At 38.6% G+C, this 27,660-nt stretch overlaps 1 protein-coding gene across 1 annotated transcript in view; it reads left to right on the forward strand.

The window, feature by feature from the left end:
• Nucleotides 1-27,660, forward strand: part of LOC136863480 (zinc finger protein 879) — a 218,936-nt gene that overhangs the window by 116,595 nt on the left and 74,681 nt on the right. The window contains exon 8 of the mRNA XM_068225955.1: nt 1,801-1,950. Within this exon, the coding sequence (XP_068082056.1) occupies nt 1,801-1,950 (150 nt within the window). The remainder of the gene's footprint in view (nt 1-1,800; nt 1,951-27,660) is intronic.

The following is a 27,660-nucleotide window of genomic DNA, read 5'->3' on the forward strand; positions in this document are numbered from 1 at the left end:
TTCCCTTCTACTTTCCTCAATATCTATGTTAACCTAATTTCTAGATAACACACTACCATGGTTCCTTTTCCTCCATACACTTTTCCCATGTGCCTAGCAATGGAGTCCCCATGACCTGTGACTCATCCCTAGCCACCTCATTAGATCCCTTCTCTCCTGGTCTTACTTTCCTTCCCTGATGGTTGCAGAACCTACTTCCCCCTTCTTTTTCTCCCTCTTATGACCCTGTTACACCTCACTATTCCTATCTTCTAGTCAGCATTTCCCTTTCCTACCTTTTCCTTTCTGTTACCTCCCTCTTCCTTTGTATCACTTCCCTGTTCCTCATCTTCCCTCTGCTGTTCTACCAGCAGTGGCTCATGTCGATTCCTAACCAGTACCTCTCCTGAGTATCCTTAGCGTTCAATTTCCTCCCGCTTTAAACATTAGCCCACGTGTCATCCACAAATTCCCACTTACCTTTGGTATATGATTTTGTATCCTATATAGTTATCTCTTCCCATCTGGCTCCTTGTCTGAATGGTCAGTGTCGAAGCCTTCTGTTTAGAGGGATCCAGGTTCGAATCCTGGCTGGGTCAGGGATTTTAACTGTGTATGGTTAATTCCTTTGAATCAGGGATTGGACGTTCATCCCAATAGACTCCTCATAATATGTGCACAACACCACACATACTACCAACTGCCACAGACACATGTAATAGTGAATACATCTCTCTACATATGTTTGGCATCAGGAAGGATATCCAACCATTAAACAGGACTCAGTCCACATTTGTGACAGTTTGAACCTATGACCCCTCTAGGCTGTAGGAAAAGCAGCAGAAAAGAGATGATTTATTATCTCCCCATGACAGTTGGGTTCTGACTTCTACTTGTAATCTAAAAATTTATTCTGCAAACATTTCTCAATGCAGCTCTATTTTTAAGAGGATTCCTTTTATTTCCTGTGACTACTTTCTCTTAATTTATCTGAACAGGTAAATATTTTGCATAGATATTTAAAGATATTTTTAATGTTTGTTTTGTTTAGCACTTGATCCATACTGAAACTTTTGTAGTAAAATATCACTTTAATTCATCTATCTCCTCCCTAAACACCATTGATGAGTTTACCTGGAACATTAACCTATGATATATTTGGTAGTTGTTGGAATATTTCAGGTTTTCTTCTTCCCTGTTGTTTACATTGGTTTGAATACATTTTATACTGTGAGGGGAGCATAGCTAAGGTGATAAATGCATTCTCAGTTCATCCAGAAGAACATGGGTTCGATGCCCTGTCAAGAAGTTAAAAAATTTAGAGACAGTACTTCCACTTCTGGAGAGGCATATGGCCCCTGGGGTCTACATGTGCTTAACTCATTTAGGCTAACTGTTCTATCCCACCTGTTGCCAAGGTTATGAATACTGGAAGCCTTACCTTCCACTCCTCCAAGGGCTTTCATGGCTTGTATGGAAATAACTTTGTTTTTGAATGAAAGCCCTTCAAGGAGTGGAAGATAATGCTTCCATTTTTCATAATCTTGGCAACCGGTAGGATATAATGGTTAGTCCTAATGAATTAACCACCTGTAGACCCCAGGGGCCCTGTGCCTCTCCAGAAGTAGAAGTATTGTCTCTTTAAATGTCTTCTGATGTCTTCATCAGTAGGACAGAAAGAATAGTCCTGTGTCTAGCATTACTATACATATGTTGTCAGTAGGTAACTCTTGCCTAGAAAAACTTCTATTCTCACTACTATTTCCTTATTTTGATGCAGCTTTTATTGTTCACTAATCCATACTGCCTTTATTTCTATAGGTGAGATGTGTGGGCGAGCATTTGCCATGAAGAGCACCTTGGAACAGCATTTGGCAAGCCATAGTAGTGATAGACCTTATTTATGTGATATATGTGGTTTTTCTACAAAGTACCTGAGTCATCTAATTGCTCACAAAAGAATACATACAGGTTAGTAGGAATTCTGTCAGCCTCTTATTAGGAATTAAGATGGCATATTTCATTCTGATTCTCATTACTGAAGAGTATTTAAAAACATAATCGTAATATAGTCCTTTTTTTTTTTTTTTTCAGTTGGCTTTAGGTCGCACCAACACACATAGGTCCTATGCCAATGATGGGATGGGAAAGGGCTAGGAGTGGGATGGAAACAATCACGGCCTTAATTAAGGTACAGCCCCAGCATTTGCCTGGTGTGAAAATGGAAAACCATGGAAAACCATCTTCAGGGCTGCCGACATTGGGGTTCGAACCCACTATCTCTCGAATAGAAGCTCACAGCTGCGGGCCCCAAACTGCACGGCTGACTCACTTGGTGATATAGTCAACTCTTATACAAAATTTGAACCAACAAAAACATACACTGCAGTGCTAAAGAAAAGCATTAAAACAAAATTACCAATTAAAGTAATTGACCTTACCTTAAAATCTGCAATACTTTATGCATGTTCATTAGGTTGAAAGGTGAAAACAGTTCCTTGCACAATTCATAGCTACCAGTAAATGAGAAACACATTTAAATACTGTACTGTAAATGCAGTACTGTAGAACACATTAGAATTTCCATTCTATTCTTTAATGCTAAGCTAACGTACGTGCCTCGCTTTGACATAGCGAACAGTGTGCACTGAAAAGTTACAACTTAACAATGGAGGATCCCTTGGCCACTAACTTCCGTAATTTGCGAAGATTTTCACAAATTGTTTGTTCTTACAACTCTGTGGCTAGTTGGGAAAGGGGCTGAAGGATGTACTGTATGGGTACTGTAGCTGCACACAAAAGAGGTGGATAATCCCACACTAATGAGGAGAGGGTGAAGGCTGCATACAAGCAAATAAAATCTTCTTTTCCCTGCAGCTGTCTCTGAACAACTGTAAGCCCATGGGAACTATGTACAGTACATTATTCTGTTTGCTAACAGTCCAGCTCTAGAAATTCTTAGATTTACTCATGAATTTTCTAAATTTTACTGACATTCAAGTCCAGGAAAATATACTGTGTTAGTGAAATCCTGCCTTTCAGTTGTCCAATAGACAGATCAAAACTCTGAATTACATACAAATTTTCAAAATAATGTTACATAGGAATTTCTAAATTGAAATTATTAAAATTGTCAGCCATTATGTGTGCTGTTTATTTTAAAAAATGGCATGAGATGGGTTACATCTGAAATAGGAAGAAGCATTGTATGAAGAAAGTAGGGAAATTTGAAATAGAAAGTCGCCAGGAACAATCCAGAGGTCCTGGAAAACAAATTCAGGACAGAGATCAATTACATTATTGAAGCTGAGTTACGAGTGTTAAGTGATGTCAGATGTCAGAACTTCTGTTCGAATTACCCAATCATTCAAATTATCCAAGCCTCCGTGGCTCAGACGGCAGCGCGTCGGCCTCTCACCGCTGGATACCGTGGTTCAGATCCCGGGTACTCCGGTTTTCCCTGTCATCTTTCATTCCAGCAACACTCTCCAATCTCATTTCATAGAATCTATCAGACATTTATAAATCACTTTGGGAGTGGCGACCCCATCGTACTAATAGCCTATATCTGCTTCATTCATTACATCCCAGACCCGGTCAATGACTGGAAAACAGGTTGTAGGTTTTCATTTCAAATTATCCATGTTTAAATTACAGAGAGTCCTCTGTACTAGTTACTGGATGCTTGATACTAGCAAGTTAAAGGTATGATTGAGCATTATTTTCAGTATAGTAAGCTTTTTATTTTCTGCTGGTATGTATAAAATGAGCAATATGACTACAATGATTAACAAAATAACATCTATATATATATATATATAAAATAAGAGTTTTGTCTGTACATTGCTCAGAATTTAAAAAGGATGGTATTTCTGTATCAGTCATGTCCACAGCAACAAGGAAATGCACTTTTTAATTTTCCGTAATTTCTGTCTGTCTGTCTGTCTGTCTGTCTGTCTGTCTGTCTGTCTGTCTGTCTGTCTGTCTGTCTGTCTGTCTGTCTGTCTGTCTGTCTGTCTGTCTGTCTGTCTGTCTGTCTGTACACGCATCACGAGAAAACGGTTGAAGAGAATTTAATGAAAATTGGTATGCAAAGTCGGGGAATAAGTCGCTACAATCTAGGCCATAAATAATTTTATTCACGCTGAGTGAAATGGTAGTTTAGGGTGAGGGCCTAAAATTTAATTCTCAAATATGTATGTTATTAGTGGTCGTATCTTAATAAAAATTGGTATACAAACTCGGGGAATAAGTTGATATAATCTAGGCCGTAAATAATATTATTCACGCTGATTGAAATGGTAGTTTAGGGGCAGGCCTAATTTTAATTCTCAGATATTTATGTTATTAGTTGTCTTATCTTAATAAAAATCGGTAGGCAAAGTCGGAGAATAAGTCGCTATAACATAGGCTATAAATAATTGTATTCACGCTGAGAAAAATGGTAGTTTAGGGGAAGGCCTAAATTTTAATTCTCAAATATTTATGTTATTAGTGGTCGTATCGATAAATACTACATAACTAAAGTTATATAGTATTAATTTTCCGATCATCTATGTCTTATACATTGTTACAGTACTGGCTACTATCACAGAGATATTCATGAGTTTCAATTTTTGTTACTGAGTCCATATCAGCGCCGAGTCATGAGAAAATGGGTTAACAGAATTTAACGACAATCGGTATGTAAAGTCGAAGAATAAGGAACTGCAGTCTACACTATAAATAATTTTATAAGACGCCCTAATATCATAGAGTCGAAAGAAAACTAAATGTGAAGGCCTACAATATAGAAAGCTTATAAAATTGATCAACAATACATTTACATTGACCATTGTTTGTTGTGATGTATTTTGTGTCTTCTGTTGCCACTCATCTCCGATAGATAGGATTACTGCTGCGTACCGAATATTTTTTAAATTTCCTTTACGTTGCACCGAACGATGGTGACGATTGGATAGGAAAGGGCTAGAAGTGTGAAGTAAGCGGCCTTGGCCTTAATTAAGGTACAGCCCCATCATTTGCCTGGTGTGAAAATGGGAAAACACGGAATACCATCTTCAGGGCTGCCAACAGTGAGGTTTGAATCCACTATCTCCCGGATTCAAGCTCGCACCTGCGCGCCCCTAACCACACGGCCAACTTTTCCGGTTGTACAGAGTATAACAGCCTGCCTGAATATTGGCGGGAAGTAGCTGGGGAGTTAGATAAATTTGTTCTTTTGCAAGCCATTTCTCTGGTTCATAAATTTCTTGATACTACCGGTACTGGTACGTTACACACTGGTTCATCATAGCTTCGAGCTATTCAATCCCTACTCTGTGGCACTGATTGGAATGAGCAGTGCGCAGAGAATGGAATAATGGCAGAGGAGTGTTCACCGCTCTCTGGGGCCTGGTCCTTCCAGCTCTGGAACTTTAGACTGTTAGATCGGCACCGTAGTACTTTTAGTTGAAAGTGAGAAAATGTGCGGTTTTTCATTTGATCAAATGTTTTATGTGATAACATTGCTTTCAATCACTACATTCCTACTGATGTTTCTGTAATGACCTATGTTGACTTCAGTTAGGAAAACCACAAAGTCTGTCTTTATGAGAATCCCGTAGCGAAACACGGGCACATCAGCTAGTTAAATATATATTTCATCAGAATCCCTAAATACATAGTCTTCGAGCTAAGAGTTAATGGCGTAATAATAGTACACGCAAGTAGAGGGCAGGGAGGAAGCATTTTCTGCCTCCCATATGCGTATAAATCACTCCCTCCCAGCTTAATAGAAATTGTGATCTTAATAATAATAATGTTATTGGCTTTACGTCCCACTAACTACTTTTTCAATTTTCGGAGGTGCCAAGGTGCCAGAATTTAGTCCTGCAGGAGTTCTTTTATGTGCCAGTAAATCTACTGACACGAGGCTGATGTATTTTAGCACCTTCAAATACTGCCACACTGAGCAAGGATGGAACCCGCCAAGTTTGGGTCAGAAGGCCAGTGCCTCAACCGTCTAAACCACTCAGCGTGGCAAATATGATCTTATGTGAGCAATAAACTTGATGAGTGCAGTTATAGCTTATAAATCTCATATTTTGTCCCATATTGGCTCAACACAACTAAGGTTATGTTACAAGGAGATTCCCACCTTCTCTGTCCAAAGAACACGGAAGCAAATACTTAAAAACATTAATTTTATCCTCAACTAGCAAGATGCCCGTGCTTCGCTACGGTATTATACTGAAATTTAGAATTGAATGCTTATTCTTTTATATATAATCCGCCAAAATTCGCAATCTAACTCGTTTTCTCAGAGAATCCGCCAAAATTCGCGATCTGATTTGTTTTCTAATAGATTACGGCAAGTTTCCTCCCATTTTTCAATCTTTCCTTCTAGCAATCGATTTCATACTTCCCGGGCTAGGTCCAGGTATTCCACTCGGTCAGTTGGGTCCCTAAATCTTCGCCATCTTTTCCTATAAGCATTTTTAATATGGATCAAATCATTCAAGAGATCCAGCGTGGTGTCGTCTTGGGTGCCTTGGCGATACTGAACCTGCGGCCAGACTGCATTCTTAGTCATTACCCGTCCGGGACCCGTTTCCAGCGCGGTCCGCACATTTGACGATGGTCATGAACATTATTATTATTATTATTATTATTATTATTATTATTATTATTATTATTATTATTATTATTATTACAGATGTTCTGGACCCCACAACAAGATGCAAGACCGCTACTTGGCGGTAAATTACATCTGCTGCCATTGTCATTGTTGAGAATGTGACCAGCACCATTGTCGCACGTAGGCAAGTGTTTGGGATTTCTGGCGATACGAATGACATACTTCCATGCATTGTTGACCTTATTATAGAGGTGAACAATTGGACGGTCAATCTCATTCCTATCGTTTATTTCAAATGTGTTTAAATTTTTATTTATTGCCAGGAGAATCTGCTGTAATCTAAGAACGTTCTCCGAAGGAAAAGATGGCTCTTGAAAATGAACCCAGGAAAGATTAAAAATGATCGGTTTATGATCGAATAAGTACATCGAAAATGTACAGCCAGTTTCCAGTCATTCGACAGGGTCGGGAATGGAATGAATAAAGCCCCCATCTAGCGGAGACAATAGGAATTGTGCCGGTTGCCGAAACCTGTCGCACTCCTCTGGGGCAATGATTAATGAATGACAAATGAAATGAAATTATATTGGACAGTGTTGCTGGAATGAATGATGACAGGGAAAACCGGAGTATCCGGAGAAAAAGCTGTCCCGCCTCCATTTTGTCCAGCACGAATGTCACATGGAGAGACCGGGATTTGAACCACGGAACCTACCTGTGAGAGGCCGGCGCGCTGCCGCCTGAGCAACGGAGGCTCCTTATAAATACATTATGAACAGTAAAATCAATTGGTCTCACCTCCTTTTACACCTCACCGCCATTAAGTTTATTTACCCCCCCCCCAAAAAAAATAAAGAAGGCGTGTTTCTTTATGTTTAAAGGAGATTCCAAACACCATGGTTCATGTCTATTACCTTCAGTTTTGAGATAAAAATAATTCACTTTTATTCACTTTCACACTCCTCCTCCCTCCCCCTAAGTGGATTTTCCAGCAAAAAATACTTGTTTCTTTAATAGTAAAGGATCTTCTAAATACCAATTATCATGACTCTAACTTCTTCAGTTTTTGATTTATTTGTCCTCATGAAAGGAATTCAACTCTTTTTCACTCCCACCCCCCAAGATGATTTCCCTCCCCCCCCCCCCCCCAAAACGGGGTTTTCTTTGTTTTTAAAGGAGATCCAAATAACAATTTTCACGTCGTTAACAATTTTAGTTTTATTAGATGTCAGTATTCTCATACAATTAAGTCAATTTTTCAATTCCTTCACCTCCCCCCCTCCCTCCTTCATTGGATTTTTTGAGAATACGTGTTTCTTTACTTTTAAAGCAGATTCCAAATATCAAATTTCACATCTGTAACATCTTCATTTTTGAGATATCAGTAGCCTAATTAAAATAATTCAACACCATTTTCAGTCACTTCTACCCCCTCCCCCCTCCACCCAAGTGGTATTTCCGAAAATTAAATATACACTTTTCTTTATTTTTAATAGCGATAAAAATACCATTTTTCACTTCTGTAACATGTTAAGTTTTTTTAGATATACCGGTACTGTATATATTCTCATTTTAAAATTTCACCCCCTTTTTAGTTCCCCTTAAGAGGAGTTTCCAAAAACAAATCGCCTATGTTTCTTTACATTTACAAGAGATTCCAAATACCACTTTTTATGTCTGTAACATTTTACGTTTCTCAGATATTCTGTAGATATAGTCTTTCAAAAAATTCACCCCACTTTGTCACTCTTGTTTAACCACCATTAATTGGATTTTCCAAAAGCAAGAAAAATATGTTTCTTTATTTTTAAAGGAGATCCCATATACTAATTTTCAGTTCTGTAATGTCTTCAGTTTCTGAGATATATGTATCCTCATTAAAGGCATTCAACCCATTATTCACCCTTTTACACCCCTCCTAGTGGGATTTACAGAAAACAAAAAAATATGTGTTCCTTTATTTTTAAAGGAGATTCTAAATATCAATTTTTTCATGTGCAAACTTTTAAAGTTTCGAGATATAGATACACTCGTTTTAAAAATCCATCCCCTTTTCACCCCCCAGTATTTGGATTTTCCAAAACAAAAAACAAAAAAAAAATTCTTTATTTTTAAAGGAGATCCCAAATACCAATTTTCAGGTCTGTAATATCTTCAATTTCTGAGATATAAGTATCCTCATTACAGGCATTCAACCCCTTTTTGCCCCTCCTATTGGGATTTTCCAAAAACAAAAAATACCAATTTTAAATACCAATTTTTACATCTGTAAACTTTTAAAGTTTTAAGATGTAGATACACTTATTTTAAAAATTCACCCCCCCTTTTCACCCCCTATTATTTGGATTTTCCACAAATGAAAAAATACCTGTTTCTTTATTTTTAAAGTAGATCCCAAATACCAATTTTCAGGTCTACAATATCTTCAGGTCCTGAAATATAAGTAGCCTCATTAAAGGCATTCAACCCATTTTCACCCTTTTCCACCCTTTCTTTTTTTTGCTAGGGGCTTTACGTCGCACCGACACAGATAGGTCTTATGGCGACGATGGGATAGGAAAGGCCTAGGAGTTGGAAGGAAGCGGCCATGGCCTTAATTAAGGTACAGCCCCAGCATTTGCCTGGTGTGAAAATGGGAAACCCGGAAAACCATCTTCAGGGCTGCCGATAGTGGGATTCGAACCTACTATCGCCCGGATGCAAGCTCACAGCCACACGCCTCTACGCGCATGGCCAACTTTCCCGGTACCCCCCTTTCTATTGGGATTTTCCGAAAACAAGGAAATACATGTTTCTTTATTTTTTAAAGGAGATTCTAAATACCAATTTTTACATCTATAAACTTTAAAAGTTTTGAGATATAGATACACTCATTTTAAAAATTCACCCCCTTTTCACCCCCCCCCCTCATTAATTGGATTTTCCAAAAACAAAAAAAATACGTGTATATTTTTAAAGGAGATCTCGAACACCAATTTTCAGGTCTGTAATATCTTCAATTTCTGAGATATAAGTATCCTCATTAAAGGCGTTCAACCCTTTTTTCAACCCTTTTCACCCCTCCTATTGGGCTTTACCGTAAACAAAAAATGTGTGTTTCTTTGTTTTTTGTTTTTTAAATTCTAAATACCAATTTTTACATCTGTAAACTTTCAAAGTTTTGATATATAGATACACTCATTTTAAAAAATTCACCCCCCCCCCATTTCACCCTCCCATAGGTCTTATGGCGACGATGGGATAGGAAAGGCCTAGGAGTTGGAAGGAAGCGGCCGTGGCCTTAATTGGAGTTTCCAAGAACAAATAAATGCTTGTTTCTTTATTTTTAAAAGAGATCAAAAGTACCAATTTTCAGGTCTGTAATATCTTCAGTTTCTGAGATATAAGTACCGGTATCCTGATTAAAGGCATTCAAACCCTTTTTCACCGTTTTCACCCCTCCTGTTTGGATTTTCTGAAAACAGAAATATACGTGTTTCCTTATTTTTAAAGAAGATTCTAAATACCAATTTTTTACATCTGTAACCTTTTAAAATTTTGAGATATTGATACACTCATTTTAAAATTTCTACCCCCTTTTCACCCCCTTTGCGATGGAATATCCAAAAATCCTGTTTTAGCGAGCACCTACATTTTAATATGAATGTATGCCAAAAATTTCATTTCTTTATGTCCAGTAGTTTTGGCTCAGCGATGATGAATCAGTCGGTCGGTCGGTCAGGACAATTTATTTTATATATATAGATGAGCTGTGTGTTTAATAGTAAAAATTGTTAGCGTAAATTGCATAATATTGTATTCTAGGAAAATTTTCTTCTTCTCTTGTTAATTTAAAATTTAGTGCTGGACAATAATGTATTTTAGTGTACCATTTGCCACCGAGGTGGACACCTCATTTGCAAATAAAGAGATTTTGATTTGATTTGAAAAATGTATGGTGATTTCTGGTGATTTGCAGGATTCCAATGTTGTGTGTCCGCTTTGTAAAATACTAGAATAAGTTCTTAGCCCAGAGAATTGCGCATATGCAATATTGTGATGTATAATTAATGTGATAAAGTAGACTTTATTAGCGACAAGCACCAACATGATTTTCATGACTGGATAAATGCCCGGAATTGTATTTCATAAAATGTCACAACACGACGACACTAAAATATTATTGTTTTTCTCACGAGAATGCTATTCTTTTCATATAATCTTTGTGTTGTCATGTAAGAATGTAGTGGATACCCACGGGTATCAGTATTTTGATGGAGGGGCAGATCCCTATTGATTAATAATTGAAATGTATATGGGCAGTGTTAATGAGTTAATTTGGGAATGCCAGAATTAGATTCAGAATTGACAAAGACTGATAAAAGACATGTAACTGCATTACCCATATGATAATGTTCATTGTTTAACAATTGCCATGTAGGCAATAATTTGGCATTTCTCGTGTGTATAGATATTTTCATGTGACTCTATCAGTAGTTAAAATTGTGTTTTTGAATTGGGAACAATCCATTCTTATTATTTAGTAGATTAGCATATTCCTCTGATTATAGCACCCTATTTTCAATATGTTTAGATTAAGTGCCCACTTTATTACAAACAGAACCATTGACCCATATGCTCTTGAGCGTAGCTGTTCTGCCATTTGCAAGTAGGGAGGATGGGACTACGATGCCCGGGTTTGCTCTCCAAAGTTCTAGAAGATTTCCATCCAACATGATATTAACAGTAATAATGTTACTGGCTTTACGTTCCACTAACTACTGTTATGGTTTATGGAGATGCTGAGGTGCTGGAATTTAGTCCCGCAGGAGTTCTTTTACGTGCCATAAACCTACTGACACGAGGCTGACGTACTTGAGCACCTTCAAATACCACTGGACTGAGCCAGGATCGAACCTGCAAAGTTGGGGTCAGAAGGCCCCAACCGTCTGAGCCACTCAGCCTGGCAACATGATATTTGTGAAATTAGATTTTATATTCAGCACTCTGTCGAACCCGGGACAGGTGCACTGAGTTTATCCCCCTCACTTCTGTCATGAAGCTTTTCCACTCTGATTTTGTTCTTGATGTCCTGATTTCTTACGCTGTCCCTTTTTGTATTTCCTGTCATACTTCCTAAAAATTTCAGCTCACTGACTGGGATTTTATTCTGTCCTTTTGTCAGTGTCCATGCTCGTGCTGCATTTGTCAATATTCGCCATTAATACATCTTATAGATCAGCGCTTTACACTTCATTGGTACTTCCATCCTCTACAACAGGTTTCTCACACTCCGGTAGAATTGTTTTCCTTGTTGAATCCTTTTACTGATCTCCATATCTACCCCTATGTCCTGCAACAGTTCACTTCCCAAGTACTTGAAGCTCTCCACAATTTCAAGGTTTTGTCCCTTTATTTTTATAATTCCTTTCCCATCCCTTTCTCCACTAGTAAACACCATTGTCTTACTCTTTTTGACACTGATTTTCGTTCCATAATTTTCAGTAATCTTACTCAACATTTCGAGTTGCCCTTGTGCATCCTCCCTATTTGCTCCCCTCACCACAATATCATCTGCAGGCAGCATTACCTCCAGCTCCCTGTCCCTATATTTTACCTTAGTCGCCTTCACAGTTTCGTCCATAACCATTACGAATAACAGTGGGGACAGCACACTTCCTTGTCATAGTCCAGCTTCATTCCAAAACCACTCTGTCCTTCCCATGTGTGTCTGGATTCTGCTGCAACAATTTTTGTACATTGCTTGCACATATTCCATCATTTGTTTTCCAAATCCTTTCTCTTGCATTACTTTCCATACTGTTACTCTTGGTGCACTGTCATAAGTCTTTTCTAAATCAAGGGATGCCATCACCATATCTCTTCCATATTTCCAATGTTTTTCCAGTTACTGCTTTGTACTGAAGATGATCTTCCATTTTGAAAGCCTTATTGCTCTTATTGTAATTGTCCTTCCACCTTTCTTCTCATTCTCTTTTCTAGTATTTGCTGGCTGTGATATGAGTGTAATTCCTTGATAATTATCATATATCTTCATGTCACCTTCTGGGTATAGGTATTAATACTCTAATCAGTTTTCTATCCAAATACATCTAGATAACCTGTACAGCCATTATAGATCAACAGGTGCTGCTGCTTTTTTCTTTTATCATTTCCACAGACAATTCATCCAGTCCCGTTGCTTTTCCCACTTTCATTCGTTTGACAGCAGTTTCCACCTCTTTCAGTGTGATTTTACCCTTAGATTCTGTCTCTTCACACTGTACCTCTTTCATTTCGTCAACACCCTTTCCCACATTCAGGAATTCATTGAAGCAATCCTTTCATCTATTCCTCATCTCCTCTAGTTGCATTATTATCTCTCCTTTTTTCCCCTTTCACCTGCTTTGTGTAGACCTTTTCTCTTCCTTCTTCCAAGTCCATATAGCAACCTTTTACTGCTTACACATCCTCTTCCAAGTCTTCTGTGTAAATCCTTCCCAGCTTTTCTTCACTTACTACTTTCTTGAACCTTCTTTTCATTTCCTGATACTTCCTTCTCCTTCTGTTTTATCTTTGTCCCATACTTGCCATGCTTTCTTCTCATTTTTCACTGCTTCCTTTACCCTCTCATTCAACCTTGGAGTCTCTTATCTTTCACTCTTCCAGCTATTCTGCCACAAGCACTCTCTGCAGAGCCTAGAGATGCCTTCTTGAACATGCCCAATCCCACTTCCATACTTCCGTCGCCATAAGACCTATCTGTGTCGGTGCGACGTAAAGCCCCTAGCAAAAAAAAAAAAAAACTTCCATACTTTCTATCTCACAAGGTAATGGCATGTACCAGGGAGTTCCACACATGTTAAATGAGCCAAGAATAACACAATGGCCAAAATACTTATTTCGGAGATTAACTCATGTGACCTACAGAAAGCGTTGATGTTCATATGTTTTAATTGGTGCGCTCGGCTACGCAGTACTGCACCGCATGCTGGGTTCACTCATCGAGAGGCCGCTATTCCATACCCCACTTGCACTGTTCAGCAGCTGATTTTGAGGCCATACTGAAATATGCTTATAATCGTTGTGTGGGACAAGTGGTTGTGTGTATAATGGTTATCAACAAAGGCAAAGTTATTTTTGTGTTGGAAGAAAAATATGGAACATGTACTGTAATATTAGGTCTTTCAACGTTCAAGAGCGTGGTGTGCTGGACGCTATTGACGGTATGTTGATGGGTCTGTATATTTGTTGGTTTGCATTTATTTCAAAGCTTGTGTTTAATTTTTTACGCACTAATATTTACAGGTGTCATCAGAAGCTGCCTCAAAAATGATGACGTTTGCATAGACAGTATTTCGTGTCTCACTTTTGCCTTGAATTGCATGGCACGTGATCGTGAAGCAAACAATTCTGATGATGAGTATTTGGTAGAAGGTGATAGCGAACTAGGGAGCGCTAAAGATGAACTTATGGATACAGATCATAAAAGGAAGGCTGTTCAATATTGGAGGAGTGTTGAGTGGGGCCTGCTTTTATTTTTCGTCGGTGAGACAAACGTTCCATTGTGTCAAAAGCAAAAAAAATATATATATTGAACCCGAGTGACTTAGGCCCATAATCAATCATGATTTGATCGGTAAAATAATATGAGACATTTATTGAAATACAGAGGAGTGTATTTGAAAATATTTCGTTTATGTAATGTTGAAATCAGAGCGAAGGAAGGACGACAGACTGGAGCCTGACGGATTAGCTCAACCCGACAACTTTTAGCTACTTCACAGCAGGGAATATCATTAGTTGGCGTACAAGGAAATACAGAGTCCACAAATAAGTCTTGGTCAGAAAGAGGAAGGGGGAGAGTCATACAAAGAAAACTCACCACATGAGTAAGACCTTGGGATATTTTTGGTAGGACGGAAATTCCATGACCTCATGGAAAATTACAGCGGCTGAGTGTACGTTCGCTAGCCTAAGTTCGAGCAGGTGGAGATTTAAATCACGTGACCGCTTGCCGGCCAATAGTAAAAATTTGATGGGAGACTCAGTGATACCATCTTAAGGAATGATGGATGAGATATTTTCGTAACTACAAAAGTAATCAGTAATAAATTAATATGAGTACGCGGATGGATGTAATGAATTTATTAGATGTCACGCATGGAAAAATAATCAATACTTATTGGCAAATTAATTAAATTGAAGGCTGGATTTCTTGGAAACCGGACAGCTTGAATCTCATTGGCTGAAAGAAGACCACGTTGTCAGGGACGCTTACAAAGGCGCGAAATGTGAGGAGCTAAATCCATCCATATCTCCTAAATCTGTGATCACCTGGAGTTCATATTTTATCCAGCAGATATGCTAGCGGAGTGGATTAATTTGATGTAAATTTTAACTTCCAATTCGGAGTGCAAGTACCGATATTAAAATCCACCCCCTCCCTAAGGGGCATGACGTCAACAAATCCGCGGGAAAAAGGCTTCATCCATATATACGGAGCTGAATTGACGGTCGCGAGTAGAGATGGGCGAAGTTGTTCTTTTTCCGGAACAGTTCCGGTTGTTCCGGTTCCGAAAAAATACTATGTTCCGAATAACAGTTCCAAAATAACAGTAAAAGGTTTAGGCAGTGGGGAATTAGAAAACATTAACGAACCTCATAAATGTTCATTCTAAAACTGGCTCCTCACTATTAGTTTCATGCTTTACTCTTTATGTCTGTACAGAACGCTGAAATATAGTTTTTATCAAAAAAGTGGGTATTAATGAAGCCTGAGAAAGAAACACCTTAATTAAATTGAATTTAATTTTCAGCTGTGATCAGTTGTTAAATGTTTCATTTTTCAGGTATCTTACAGCCTAATAAATAAATAAATAAATTAGTTTCGACAGACAGAATAACAGTTATAGATTAACTAAGAAGAGAGGTACCAGTAAAATATGAAATGTTTAGGCCTTTTCAATAACATAGTGGATAGCGCAACACAAACAGCCGTAAATCGCGCTAAAAGAATACTATGACGACGCACGTGGTTTCACGCAGCAAGAATTCATACGAATAAAGATTAAAAATCAGTGCCATGCACACTTTCGCTGTCTCTCAAAATACTGACTGAGATGCGCGCCTCTACGTCTTACAGTTTCATATTTTGTGGGTTCCTTCCCCTTCCATTAATGCTCCAGTGCAGTCAAGTTTCAAAGAACTTCAAAGCCAGCGTAGAGAAATAGCACTCACTTTCGCCCAGAGTCGGAACAATCAGCCAACCAGGATACAGAACACTGTTCTTTTGGAACAGGGTGTTGCTAGACCAGTCCCGCCGAGTGCAGGCGATACGGAACACTGTTCTTTCGGAACGGGGTGTTGCTAGACCAATCCAGCTGAGTGCAGGCGATACGGAACACTGTTCTTTCGGAACAGGGTGTTGCTAGACCAATCCAGCTGAGTGCAGGCGATACGGAACACTGTTCTTTCGGAACAGGATCTTGCTAGACCAATCCCGCCGAGTGTACAGTAGAGCCCCCTTTCATAAAACATTTTTCACTAATATTATTAGTAAGAAACCAATAATATTAACTAATATTATGAATATTACGTTTCATAGAGTTATTATGTAATAATATTAGTTAGGCCTATTCGTTTATGAGTAAAAATTATTAGTAGATACTCCTAATAACATTTGTAAACAGTTTCAAGGACAATATGACTAATAAAAGTTACTCATATTATTGGAATTATTTCCATGAGTGTATTTCGACTCATAATCTATATTATTAGTGAAACCAAAGCGAGTGGACCGAGCTCGATAGCTGCAGTCGCTTAAGTGCGGCCAGTATCCAATATTCGGGATATGGTGGGTTCGAACCCCATTGTCGGCAGCCCTGAAGATGGTTTTCCGTGGTTTCCCATTTTCACACCAGGAAAATGCTGGGGCTGTTCCTTAATTAAGGCCACGGCCGCTTCCTTCCCACTCCTAGCCCTTTCCTGTCTCATCGTTGCCATAAGACCTATCTGTGTCGGTGCGACGTAAAGCCAATAGCAAAAAAAAAAGAAAAAGAAGCAAAGTGAGTGGTATTTTAATATTTTGGCATTAAATTGTGAAGATCAGTGAACAGGTTGACTCTGATTCAAATAGTGATGAGGAGCGAATGTACTGGTGCGGAACAAACATATGAATACAGTGAGAGATTTACGTCGGATTACAGAACATCTGAATATGTGCTTGATAGGAGAATGCAAGGAATGAAGCACTAACCTCAAAACAGCAGCTTCAGATTGCACTGAACTGGTTAGGTAGTGGTACACAGTAGCATTCTGTTTCTGATATACATGGTATTTAAAAAACTACAATCTGGAGAGTTATGTCAGCGCCAGATGACACCCTTCCTCATGATGTCGCATGTTGGTTAGCTGACTATGGCGAAGTGCTGCATTTGTCATATTCACTGAACTTGCCGGTATTCCTTTAGTTTGAGGAGTACTTGGTGGAACGCCAGAAATTGATGCACCAAGTGCGTATGAACCAGCATTTGCTGATTGGTATGGGAAACATTCCTTGAATGTAATACTCATATGTGGGCCAAATTTAGAATTATACTGTTGATAGCGTGGTTTGGCGACCACGGGGCTCATAGCTGAGTCCTGGCATTGCTCCCACTTACTTGTGCCACTTCCAGCTATCCTATCCGACCTCCCTTGGTCAACTCTTGTTCTTTTCTGACCCCGATGGTATTAGGTTGCCAGGCCTAGGTAGTCTTTCTTTTTCACGCCCTTCATGGCCCTTGTCTTCCGTTGGACGATACCTTCACTTTTCGAAGAATCGGATCCCTTCCATTTTTTATCTCTGATTAGTATCATATACAGGATGATTGCCTAGTTGTACTTCCTCTTAAAACAATAATCATCATCACCACCACTTAGAATTCTATTATGTTGTGAGAATTGGCCTGGTAGTGTCAACGATGCTAAGTGACTTGAACAATAAGATGATGATGGATGGAGACCTTTTTCTGGTGCAGTTCTGCTCGGAGACTCAGTCTATCCTTTTATGCTCCGCTTATACCACCGGTAAACCAAGATGTTGCTAGTCCATCTCAATAGAGATTTTTAAGAGCACATTAAAAAGGAAAATAATGGAGGGTTATAGAGTGTGCAATAGGCTGCAGCCCAAAAACTTTCCTCAAAGAACATTTCTTCTCTCACATTACTTCATAAAAATATTTATTGGTTAACCAAATTCTGTTTCATAAAGGTGTATACATGACTAATAAAATGTCTTCACTAGTTAACTAGTCATCTGATCCAATTGGAGGTTAGAATCGGTTTGTTGCATATGTTCTTGGTTTGTGTTTGTTCCCAGCAGTAGGCTATTGCTTGACTACAACTGGATATTAATCCATATCTTCAATAGGGTCACTTGATATTTTCGTTGTTCTGACTTTCGGTACATAGGAGAATGGGTACCGGTATTTACATGCGTAAGCGAGTATTGACTGGGTGAAATGTCGTAGACACAGCCCAATAAGCATCAGCAAGCAAGCAAGTCTTGAATCGTTGGAGCTGAATTGACGGTCGCCAGCCACTTGTCTTGAATCGTTGGAGCTGAATTGACGGTCGCCAGCACACGTGAATTGAATATCGGGAGTTGAACTGTTGGTCGCCGGTAACTTAGAATTCTACGGACGTACAGTCATTTAATGGCGCGAGCATCTGCCAGTGTTTGTAAAGTGTGATCGCGCTCAAGCAACATGTTAAATCTGGAAATAGTTAACGTAGGATAGTGTTTGTTATTTATGAATAATCAGTGACGTAAAGTAATTATCCTGCAAGAGAGTAGTATAAAATATATCACCATAAGTACGTACATAATAGACTGTGTGACGAACAGTACTTTAAGGAAGTAGTAGCCTGTACTTAGCTATACCGAACCGATGTCATGAACACGTCAAGAATGCCGTATAAATCGGGCGTATCGCGACGGGCGAAATAGTTGACACCACGTCGTACGTGTCCAGGTCCATTGTGCGGTAGGTGGACGAAGATTAAATAGTGTAAATATATTAAATTCTTGGGTCTAGGATAGGAATTTGTTGTATCCAAATTAAAGTATACAGTGTTAACGTAGTAAATGGTGAAGGTTTGTGGTAATCAAGATATGAGTGTAAAATAATAATAATGTGCCAGGAAATCTTTTGTGAAACTACGCCATCAAGGATGGAGGAGTAAAACGCAGAGAGGGGCTGGATGGAGCCTCTCGTCTGCAAAGCTGCAATGGAATACCGATAACTAAGATGAGTACTAAACTGTAAAATATATTTGGGAAATGTTATCGTGATGGGAAAAATGGGAATAATTTGATTATACTTGGTTACCTTCTGTAACAAGATGGGTCGCTTAACGACCCCATCCTAAAGTTGTAGCACGGACAGTAGTAAATCATAATAATGTAAATAATCGGGTCTTTTATGTATTCAGTTTGTTGGAGATGTAAATTTGTATATATAGTGTAGTACGTTAAGTCATGCATGCATTCATAGTTTCTTTGTAGTCGATAATTTTCTTTACATTTGATTTTGATTATGCTAGTTAAATAAGACCCGATATGTGCTTTTATGTTTTGTCATTTTAACGAGCCATTTAATGACATGGAAGGAAAATCCAGCTTCGCCATACCAAGTGTGTTTTGTTGAAATTAATATGGTCATATTTTCAAAGTGAAGTTGTTAAATTTGTGAGATGCGATTAATATAATATTTCCAAGTAAATCATATCGGGAGTGATTAGTGCCAGAATAAATTGACTTTGTACAATGGGTTATGCGTTAAACATAATAAGAGTGGACTACCGTATTACAGGCGAAATTATTATTTTTTTTAAAATATTAATAATAATAATAAATAAATAATATAACTACTTTTTTTGTGAAGATATTTTTTTTTTTTAATATGATTTGGAGATAATAATAATTTATGTGATCAAGTGTTGAGTTTATTGGGAATTATTTAATGACGGGAGGTCGTTTTTTTTTTATTCGGAATTAAAGTGCGTGATAATTTAATTTGATCGATTAATAATATTGAAATGTAGATCGGTGTTAATAATCCGTACATGTTAATGAACATGTGGTTTAAATTACGGTCCAATATTTTTTTACGTATAAATGTCGCGTTTTGAAGTTGCGATTCATTAGCCGGAACATGTAGTGCTAATATTACGAGACCATGATTGTCAAATTTTGGTAAATATAATTTCAAGATGTTACGATTATTTGTGGAGAATGAACTAAGGCATAGATCCAAATGAGATAGAAAATGTGAAAGAATTTGCAGTCAGATAATAAAAGGTCGTACGATGTCCGAAATGAATAAATAAATCAGTTGATAATTCTGTGAGGAATAAATAAATGAATCGAGGAATATTGAGATAGAGAGGAAAATAAATTCCGTACGAGAGACACTTAGGATATTGATATGAGTGTAAAATGTACGGGCAGTGTCACAGAGAAATACTGAGTTACGCAGCGGGTAGAATTCGAACCCGTGACAGCATGTACGAAATAAATAGACTGCACAGCTATTCGTTGAGATACAACGGATTTAAGGATAATAAGAGTTCAGATTCCACAGAAATGGTCGTATATTGTATTCATTGTAATAACGAGTGAGGACAATCATGATGTCGTGATAATAATAATAATAAATATTGCAGATAAAGGATTGGACCGCCTTAATTAATTGAGCGTTGATAACGATGTTAAACGGGAATATATTGAGAATGTGCAACCGATAATAATAATAACAATGTAAGGACGATGTTACAGTCATACTTGCGTGTTTGTTTACTTCGCTCGCGATGTGAGGGGGGGCCATGGCCACGGTATTTCCCACCGCTTCTCGTTATCTCATCTGTGGCAGTAGTCTACTGAGGCTAACTGGTGACAATTCAGATCACATGTAAATAATATGTATATGCTAATTCATTGGTATGGCATCAGCTGGATATCGTAAGATAGGAACTGTCCGTGGAATCCAGTTTTCGCACTTCACGAGAAACATTACCCAGTCCGAGTACCGGTCTCGGAAAAATGTATATAGCCGGAGTACATCATCTTAGTTAAATCGGGAAGCCGACCGTAACATGGGTTATGCTCGGGCTCCCGATAGAAGGAAGCTATATCCTTGAGTAACGGTTCGATTCAAATGGAATCGATCCGTAAATTATACCTCCAAAATGTCATTTTATTTCAGAAGCAACGCAGCAAGATATTGATACCACTTGCGGTATGGCAAGTGATTTATATATGTAACATGTGTGTAAATTCAAATATTGTTGCCACGTGTATCAAAGTTTTATACGTCAAATGGCGTAATAAACCGCTCCTTCTGGCAAATTATTTCAAAGGAAACCACTCTCATAATCTTTTTATTGTAGTTAGATAATGCCCTTTTTAAAGTAATAGTCACTTCCTAGTCCTATCATGGAGTCCTTAAATTCAAGTTACAATCGAGCCTTCCCCATTTTAATTTTAAGTTGCTCCGTTCATCCCCGTGTTCTATTATGCCGTTATATTTATATTTGATGATTTAAATAATGAACCGACACCCCTGAGATAAATGCTAGTCTGGGACTCGGGAGGTGGACGGGTGCAATATATATAATTTTTTTGGGAAAGCCATGTTAAGAACAATGGGATGCACCATGAAAAATTGAGGGCAATAGCACACACTGTCAAAAAAAACCTCTTTTGCCCATCAAAATAATGAAATAATTCATGATGTGTCCATCCATCAGTGGGCTATGCAAGTTGCTCACGGAGAACAATGCGTGGGGTTTAAAGCATGCCACACATGAATACGCAACTTTAAGGTGTGCAGTGGTATTGCCTCGTGGGAAATAACATCTCTAACAATGATAAAGAAGACCAACAGAGAAATAGAAACCATGGTAGTGGCAGGAATATTCGTAGAAGTAGTAAAATCTGTTACAAGAGTCCTACTGCACCGAAAAGTGTGTAACAGTGATTAGAGTGCCTGGAGATATGTGCAGGAAGGGCTTCTAAAAGGGGAAAAAAATTGGTTACCGTCACAAAGCAATCTGTGGTATACACCACACACAGTTACACCATAATATCAACAGTTACTGCTGTCTCCAACATCCCCGCAAGTCACACACCACACGTAAGACTGTCCCCCACCACAATAACACGCAGTTACCTACACATGGCAGATGCCGCCCACCCTCATTGGATTGTCTGCCTTCTAAGGGCTGCACTCGGCTAGAAATAGCCACACAAAATTTATTTTATTATTATTTTCTTTTTACCGCAAGGGCAAAACTTATGTGAGAGTCGAAATGTGCGTTTGGTAAGACGGTGAAAAAGAACATGTTTTCACATGAAAATATTCATGTTGGTTACACTAAATAAAGAAAAATGGGATCTATACAAGTAAATGATTGGTTTAATGGCGTATTCAAGCAAAATGCCCTCATTCTCAACTTCTTTACTGGACATAAATATGTACAAACTGAAGATACGGTAGCCTATAGCTCCCTCCTGGTCTTGCAGCTTACTGTCAACCACTAGATGTATATGGGTTTAGAGTATGAAGAGGCGTTCTATGTAGATTACTCTGCCTGACACTGTTTGATTATTGAATTTGAATATTGTTTTGGAGCAGATAAACACCAGCTTGAAAATTCAATCTCTGATATACCACCTCGTTTTCGTCATATGTGGCAATATGCCTGGTACCTAAGCCAGTACTTGTCCATAAACCTGGGGGCCTTTGAGCATCCTATGGAATAATTTGATAGTGGTGACTTAAAGTTTTCCACTTGCCCATATCCTTGCTTTATTAGGTGTGGTTGGTGTAGAAACTCTTTGTGCTTTCATCATTCTACCACGAGCATCATTGTTGCAGAAACTATAAGGAAAACTTGCTTTCATGTGTAACATCCCTTGTTATGTTTGTTAACCTTTATTTTCACAATATATTGCAGCTAACAGGTAGGGACCCTCGCCCAGTCAGAGAAGATTTGTGGCAAAACTTTGTCAAGAGAGAAGGAAAAGTTGACACCTTGGTGGAATGAAAAGGTGATGGAGGTTATTAAACACACCGGGCGAGTTGGCCGTGCGCGTAGAGACGTGCGGCTGTGAGCTTGCATCCGGGAGATCGTGGGTTCGAGCCCCACTGTCGGCAGCCCTGAAGATGGTTTTCCGTGGTTTCCCATTTCCACACCAGGCAAATGCTGGGGCTGTACCTTAATTAAGGCCACGCGGCCGCTTCCTTCCAACTCCTAGGCCTTTCCTATCCCATCGTCGCCATAAGACCTATCTGTGTCGGTGCGACGTAAAGCAACTAGCAAAAAAAAAAAAAAAAAGTTATTAAACAAAAGAAGAAAGCATGGCAAGAATGGAATAGAGATAGGAAAGAAGGAAGTAAGATTAAGTATCAGGAAATTAAAAGTGTAAAAAAAATTTGTAAATGAGGAAAAGAAAAAAAAATGTTGGGAGTTATTCTCACAAGAGTAGGAAAAGATGTAAATGGTGAAGAAAGGATGACCGGGCGATTTGGCCGTGCGGTTAGGAGCGCGGAGCTGTGATCTCGCATCCGGGAGATAGTGGGTTCGAATCCAATGGTCTGCAGCCCTGAATATGGTTTTCCGTGGTTTCCCATTTTCACATCAGGCAAATGCTGGGGTTGTACCTTAATTAAGGCCACGGCTGCTTCTTTCCCATTCCTAGGCCTTTCCTGTCCCATAAGACCTATCTGTGTCGGTGCGACGTGAAGCAAAATAGCAAAAAAAAAAAAAAAACAGAAAAAAAAAGGATGTTGTATGGATTGATAAAAAATAAGAGAAAAGAAAAAAATCTACACAAAACAAGTGAAGGAATAGAGTGGAAATGTATTAACAGACCCAGAGGAGATAAAAAACAGGTGGAAAGACTATTTCGATAAACTCCTGAATGTGAGAAATGATGCTGAAGAGAGTGTAGTGGTAAGTGAGGATGATCCAGAAATGGAGTGATATTGCAATGGCAGAGGTTGAAATGGCTGTTAAACAAACGAAAACAGGAAAAGCAGCAGGGACGGATGAAATATGTATGGAAATGATAAAGGCAGCAGGACCTATTGGTCTACATTGTTTATATAGGCTGCTGAGGTGTATATGGACGAAAAAGCAAGTACCTAATGATTGGTATAAAGGTGTAATAATACCAGTATTTAAGAAAGGTGACAGGAAGGTATGTGACAGTTATCGAGGAATTACACTGTTGTCACAAGTAGCCAAAATATTGGCCTCAACTGTTTGTCTGTAAAATTTTTTTGTTTCATCTGTCACCTTAGATAATATATCTTTGATGACAAATAGTTCCAAATGATCAAGTTCAGGGCATTCTGAAGTGTGGTTAGTATTAGTCATACCTGGTTCTGGCACCTGAAATCCATGCACATTGGAAACAAATTTATCGTTGGTCTATGTGAATGGTAATTGTATTTCTGGATCACTCATCCTTCTGCCCGAACGCATATGTTCCCGACTGTCATTTTCTGAAGATTCGCCAACACCACCGCTATCACATCCATCACTATCAAAATCAACACCGGGCTCCTCTTCTCTAAAAGAGTACGAATATCCTCTGGGCGCATGTTACGATCATAAGCGGCAGCCATTGTGGAAACGCTACAGTATTTGTTTACATGAGGTGAAGAAAGAAAAATGTTTATACTTGAAATGTATGGTGATTATGTCTATGTCAAGCAGATTTTAACTAGTGAGAAAATTAGTGAATGGACTTCAAATAACCCATAGCCAACTCAAAGGTGGGTTTAAATGATCTCCCATTTCAGCTTGAATCCTGTGCTATTCTTAAACTTACTCAAGTTAGTGGAGTTTCTCTTCTGCCTTCCAGGCTCAGTGATGCTATTGAAAGAGTATTTTGCCACATGAATAACTTAAGGATAAGTTAGAAAACACAGCTTACTGTAGAGACTATGGAAGCAATGTTTAGTGATTAGAGCGATTTATGACAAAAGTTGTGTTGAAAAAATGTGTGTGAATAAATGAATTCCATCCCCTGGTCTAAGGAGTTTGGACAGCCAAAGTAGGGGACTGCCTGTAGGGGTGAAGTACAGTGGGGACTTCGAGGGCCCTGGGACCGCTACGGTAGGTGTGAAGGCCCTTCAGGAACTCTGAAAAGTGGTGGCAAAAGGGGCTCTGGTTGAGACGCAGCAGGTCTTTAAGCTACTTAGGTTCCAGAATGGGTAAAAAAAAAAAAAGTAAATAAATGCAATGTAAAGTTTAATCTTATACCAGTTGTATAGTATCATTTGAAGTAATTCCACATATTGTATATCAGTTGACTATATTTGTAAGTAGTACAGGAGATATTATAAGTAGAATTTTGTAAACAATATAAATTTATTAAGGATGAACGGTGTGTTTAATAGAAAACATTGTTAGCGTAAATTGTACAATATTGTATTATAGGAAAATTTTATTCTCTTGTTAATTTAATATTTAGTGCTTGACAATAATGTATTTTAGTGTACCATTTGCCACCGAGGTAGACACCTCATTTGCATATAAAGAGTTTTTTTTATTTTTTTATATTTTTTATTTTTTGTACATTTATAGTATACTAGCCATCGCAACTGTCCCTGACAGGTCGGCCATGTAAGTGCTTCAGATAAATGGACAAAAGCAATCTGATTCACGGCTGGAGTGAATGTATGAATAAGGTGGTCTGTAAAAGAGCAGACCCTTTAGTAAGTAAACTATTAACATAAAAGTGAGAGTAATGTGGAATGTGTGAAATACTTGGTGAGAGCTACTGCGTAACTTAACACGTTCACTGCCACCTTACTTAATCCTATGAATTGTCACAGGAGCGAATATGTTTTTCTTTCATTCTATAGTTAGAAGATAGCAGATGGTAGTAAAAAACATCACAAGTGAATTCTTTATACATACACTAAAAAAATCATCAGCACTGAAAAACGATATAATCTTCTATGTGCTTTCTGTCTATTTACCCTTTCCTTTATACACAGGGGCTACTATAGCAACTCTCCATTCATTTGGTATAGCTCCTTCATGCAAACAATAATCGAATAAGTACTTCAGATATGGTACAATATCCCAACCCATCGTCTTATCGGAAACCTTACAAATTCCAGCTGCTTCTTTAGTTTTCAACTTTTGTATCTTACTCTAAATGTCATTGTTGTCTTAGGTAAATTTTAATACTTCTTTAGTTTTAGTCACCTCCTCTATCTGGACATTGTCCTTGTAACCAATGATCTTTACATACTGCTGACTGAATACTTCTGCCTTTTGAAGATCTTTACATACACACTCACCTTGTTCATTAATGATTCCTGGAATATCTTTCTTGGAACCTGTTTCTGCCTTAAAGTACCTATACATACTCCTCCATTTTTCACTAAAATTTGTATGACCGCCAATTATGCTTGCCATCATGTTATCCTTAGCTGACTTCTTTGCTAGATTCAATTTCCTAGTAAGTTCCTTCAATTTCTCCTTACTACTACAGCCATTTCTAACTCTATTTCTTTCCAACCTGCACCTCCTTCTTAGTCTCTTCACTTCTCTGTTATGATAAATAGTGAGTCTTTACCATTCCTTACCACCTTAAGGCTGATTCTCCACGAGCAGGTAAAACGCCGCTGTTCGCCCGCTACAAACCTGCTTGCGGAACAGAACCATAGGGTATTTGTAGAGTTGTCTACACGGGCGGTTTACACGCCGTGGGTCGACGCGTCCATGAAGCGGGCAGGCGGGTCTAACGCCAGCAGAGGCGTTATTCCTGCTAACGGTAGAACAGCGAATCATACTCCACGTGGCGGCAGTGAGCAGTTCACCCGCTTCTGTCGCACGATAGGAACTACCTGAAGTGTAGTATATTCTTTACTAGCTGATGTACCCGTGCTTCGCTACGGAATTCTACATTGTAAACAGAATTCTAGGTTAGGTACTGTACACGTTGTGAGCAAGATTGTATTAAATTCCATAGCTCTTAACGTTACCCTAGAAACACGACGTGGAAGTCACCAAACGTCTTTTCTCATATGAAGACTGGTTTAGGGAATGTTCATTGTAACGGTAGGCCCGCTTGCCTACTATTAGTCACAATCAAGTTGGGGAGCATTATAATGGCAGACACTCAATCTCCACCTGCCTTTTTACATCCTCAGAAAGAGTGTCAGTCATTTTCCCAACTGAAATTAACATTGGTCATTACAGTGATGTCAGTACGAACGACACAACTAAAAGCAATGTTTTCATATGAAATACTCGATCAAATGAAAAATAACGCATTTTCTCACTTTTAACGAACAGTACTACGCTTCCGATCTGTTGTCCTTTGAGTCATCAGTCCATAGACTGGTTTGATGCAGCTGTCCATGCCACCCTGTCCTGTGCTAACCTTTTCATTTCTACGTAACTATTGCATCCTACATCTGCTCTAATCTGCTTGTCATATTCATACCTTGGTCTACCCCTACCGTTCTTACCACCTACACTTCCTTCAAACACCAACTGAACAAGTCCTGGGTGTCTTAAGATGTGTCCTATCATCAAATTTAGCCAAATCAATCTCCTCTCACCAATTCGATTCAGTATCTCTTCATTCGTGATTCGATCTATCCATCTCACCTTCAGCATTCTTCTGTAACACCACATTTCAAAAGCTTATATTCTCTTTCTTTCTGAGCTAGTTATCGTCCAAGTTTCACTTCCATACAATGCCACGCTCCACACGAAAGTCTTCAAAAACATCTTTCTAATTCCAATATCAATGTTTGAAGTGAGCAAATTTCTTTTCTTAAGAAAGCTCTTCCTTGCTTGTGCTAGTCTGCATTTTATGTCCTCCTTACTTCTGCCATCGTTAGTTATTTTACTACCCAAGTAACAATATTCATCTACTTCCTTTAAGACTTCATTTCCTAATGTAATATTTCCTACATCACCTGCCTTCGTTCGACTGCACTCCATTACTTTTGTTTTGGACTTATTTATTTTAATCTTGTACTCCTTACCCAAGACTTCATCCA

The sequence above is a fragment of the Anabrus simplex genome, chromosome 2, assembly GCF_040414725.1.
Source record: "Anabrus simplex isolate iqAnaSimp1 chromosome 2, ASM4041472v1, whole genome shotgun sequence".
NCBI lineage: Eukaryota > Metazoa > Arthropoda > Insecta > Orthoptera > Tettigoniidae > Anabrus > Anabrus simplex.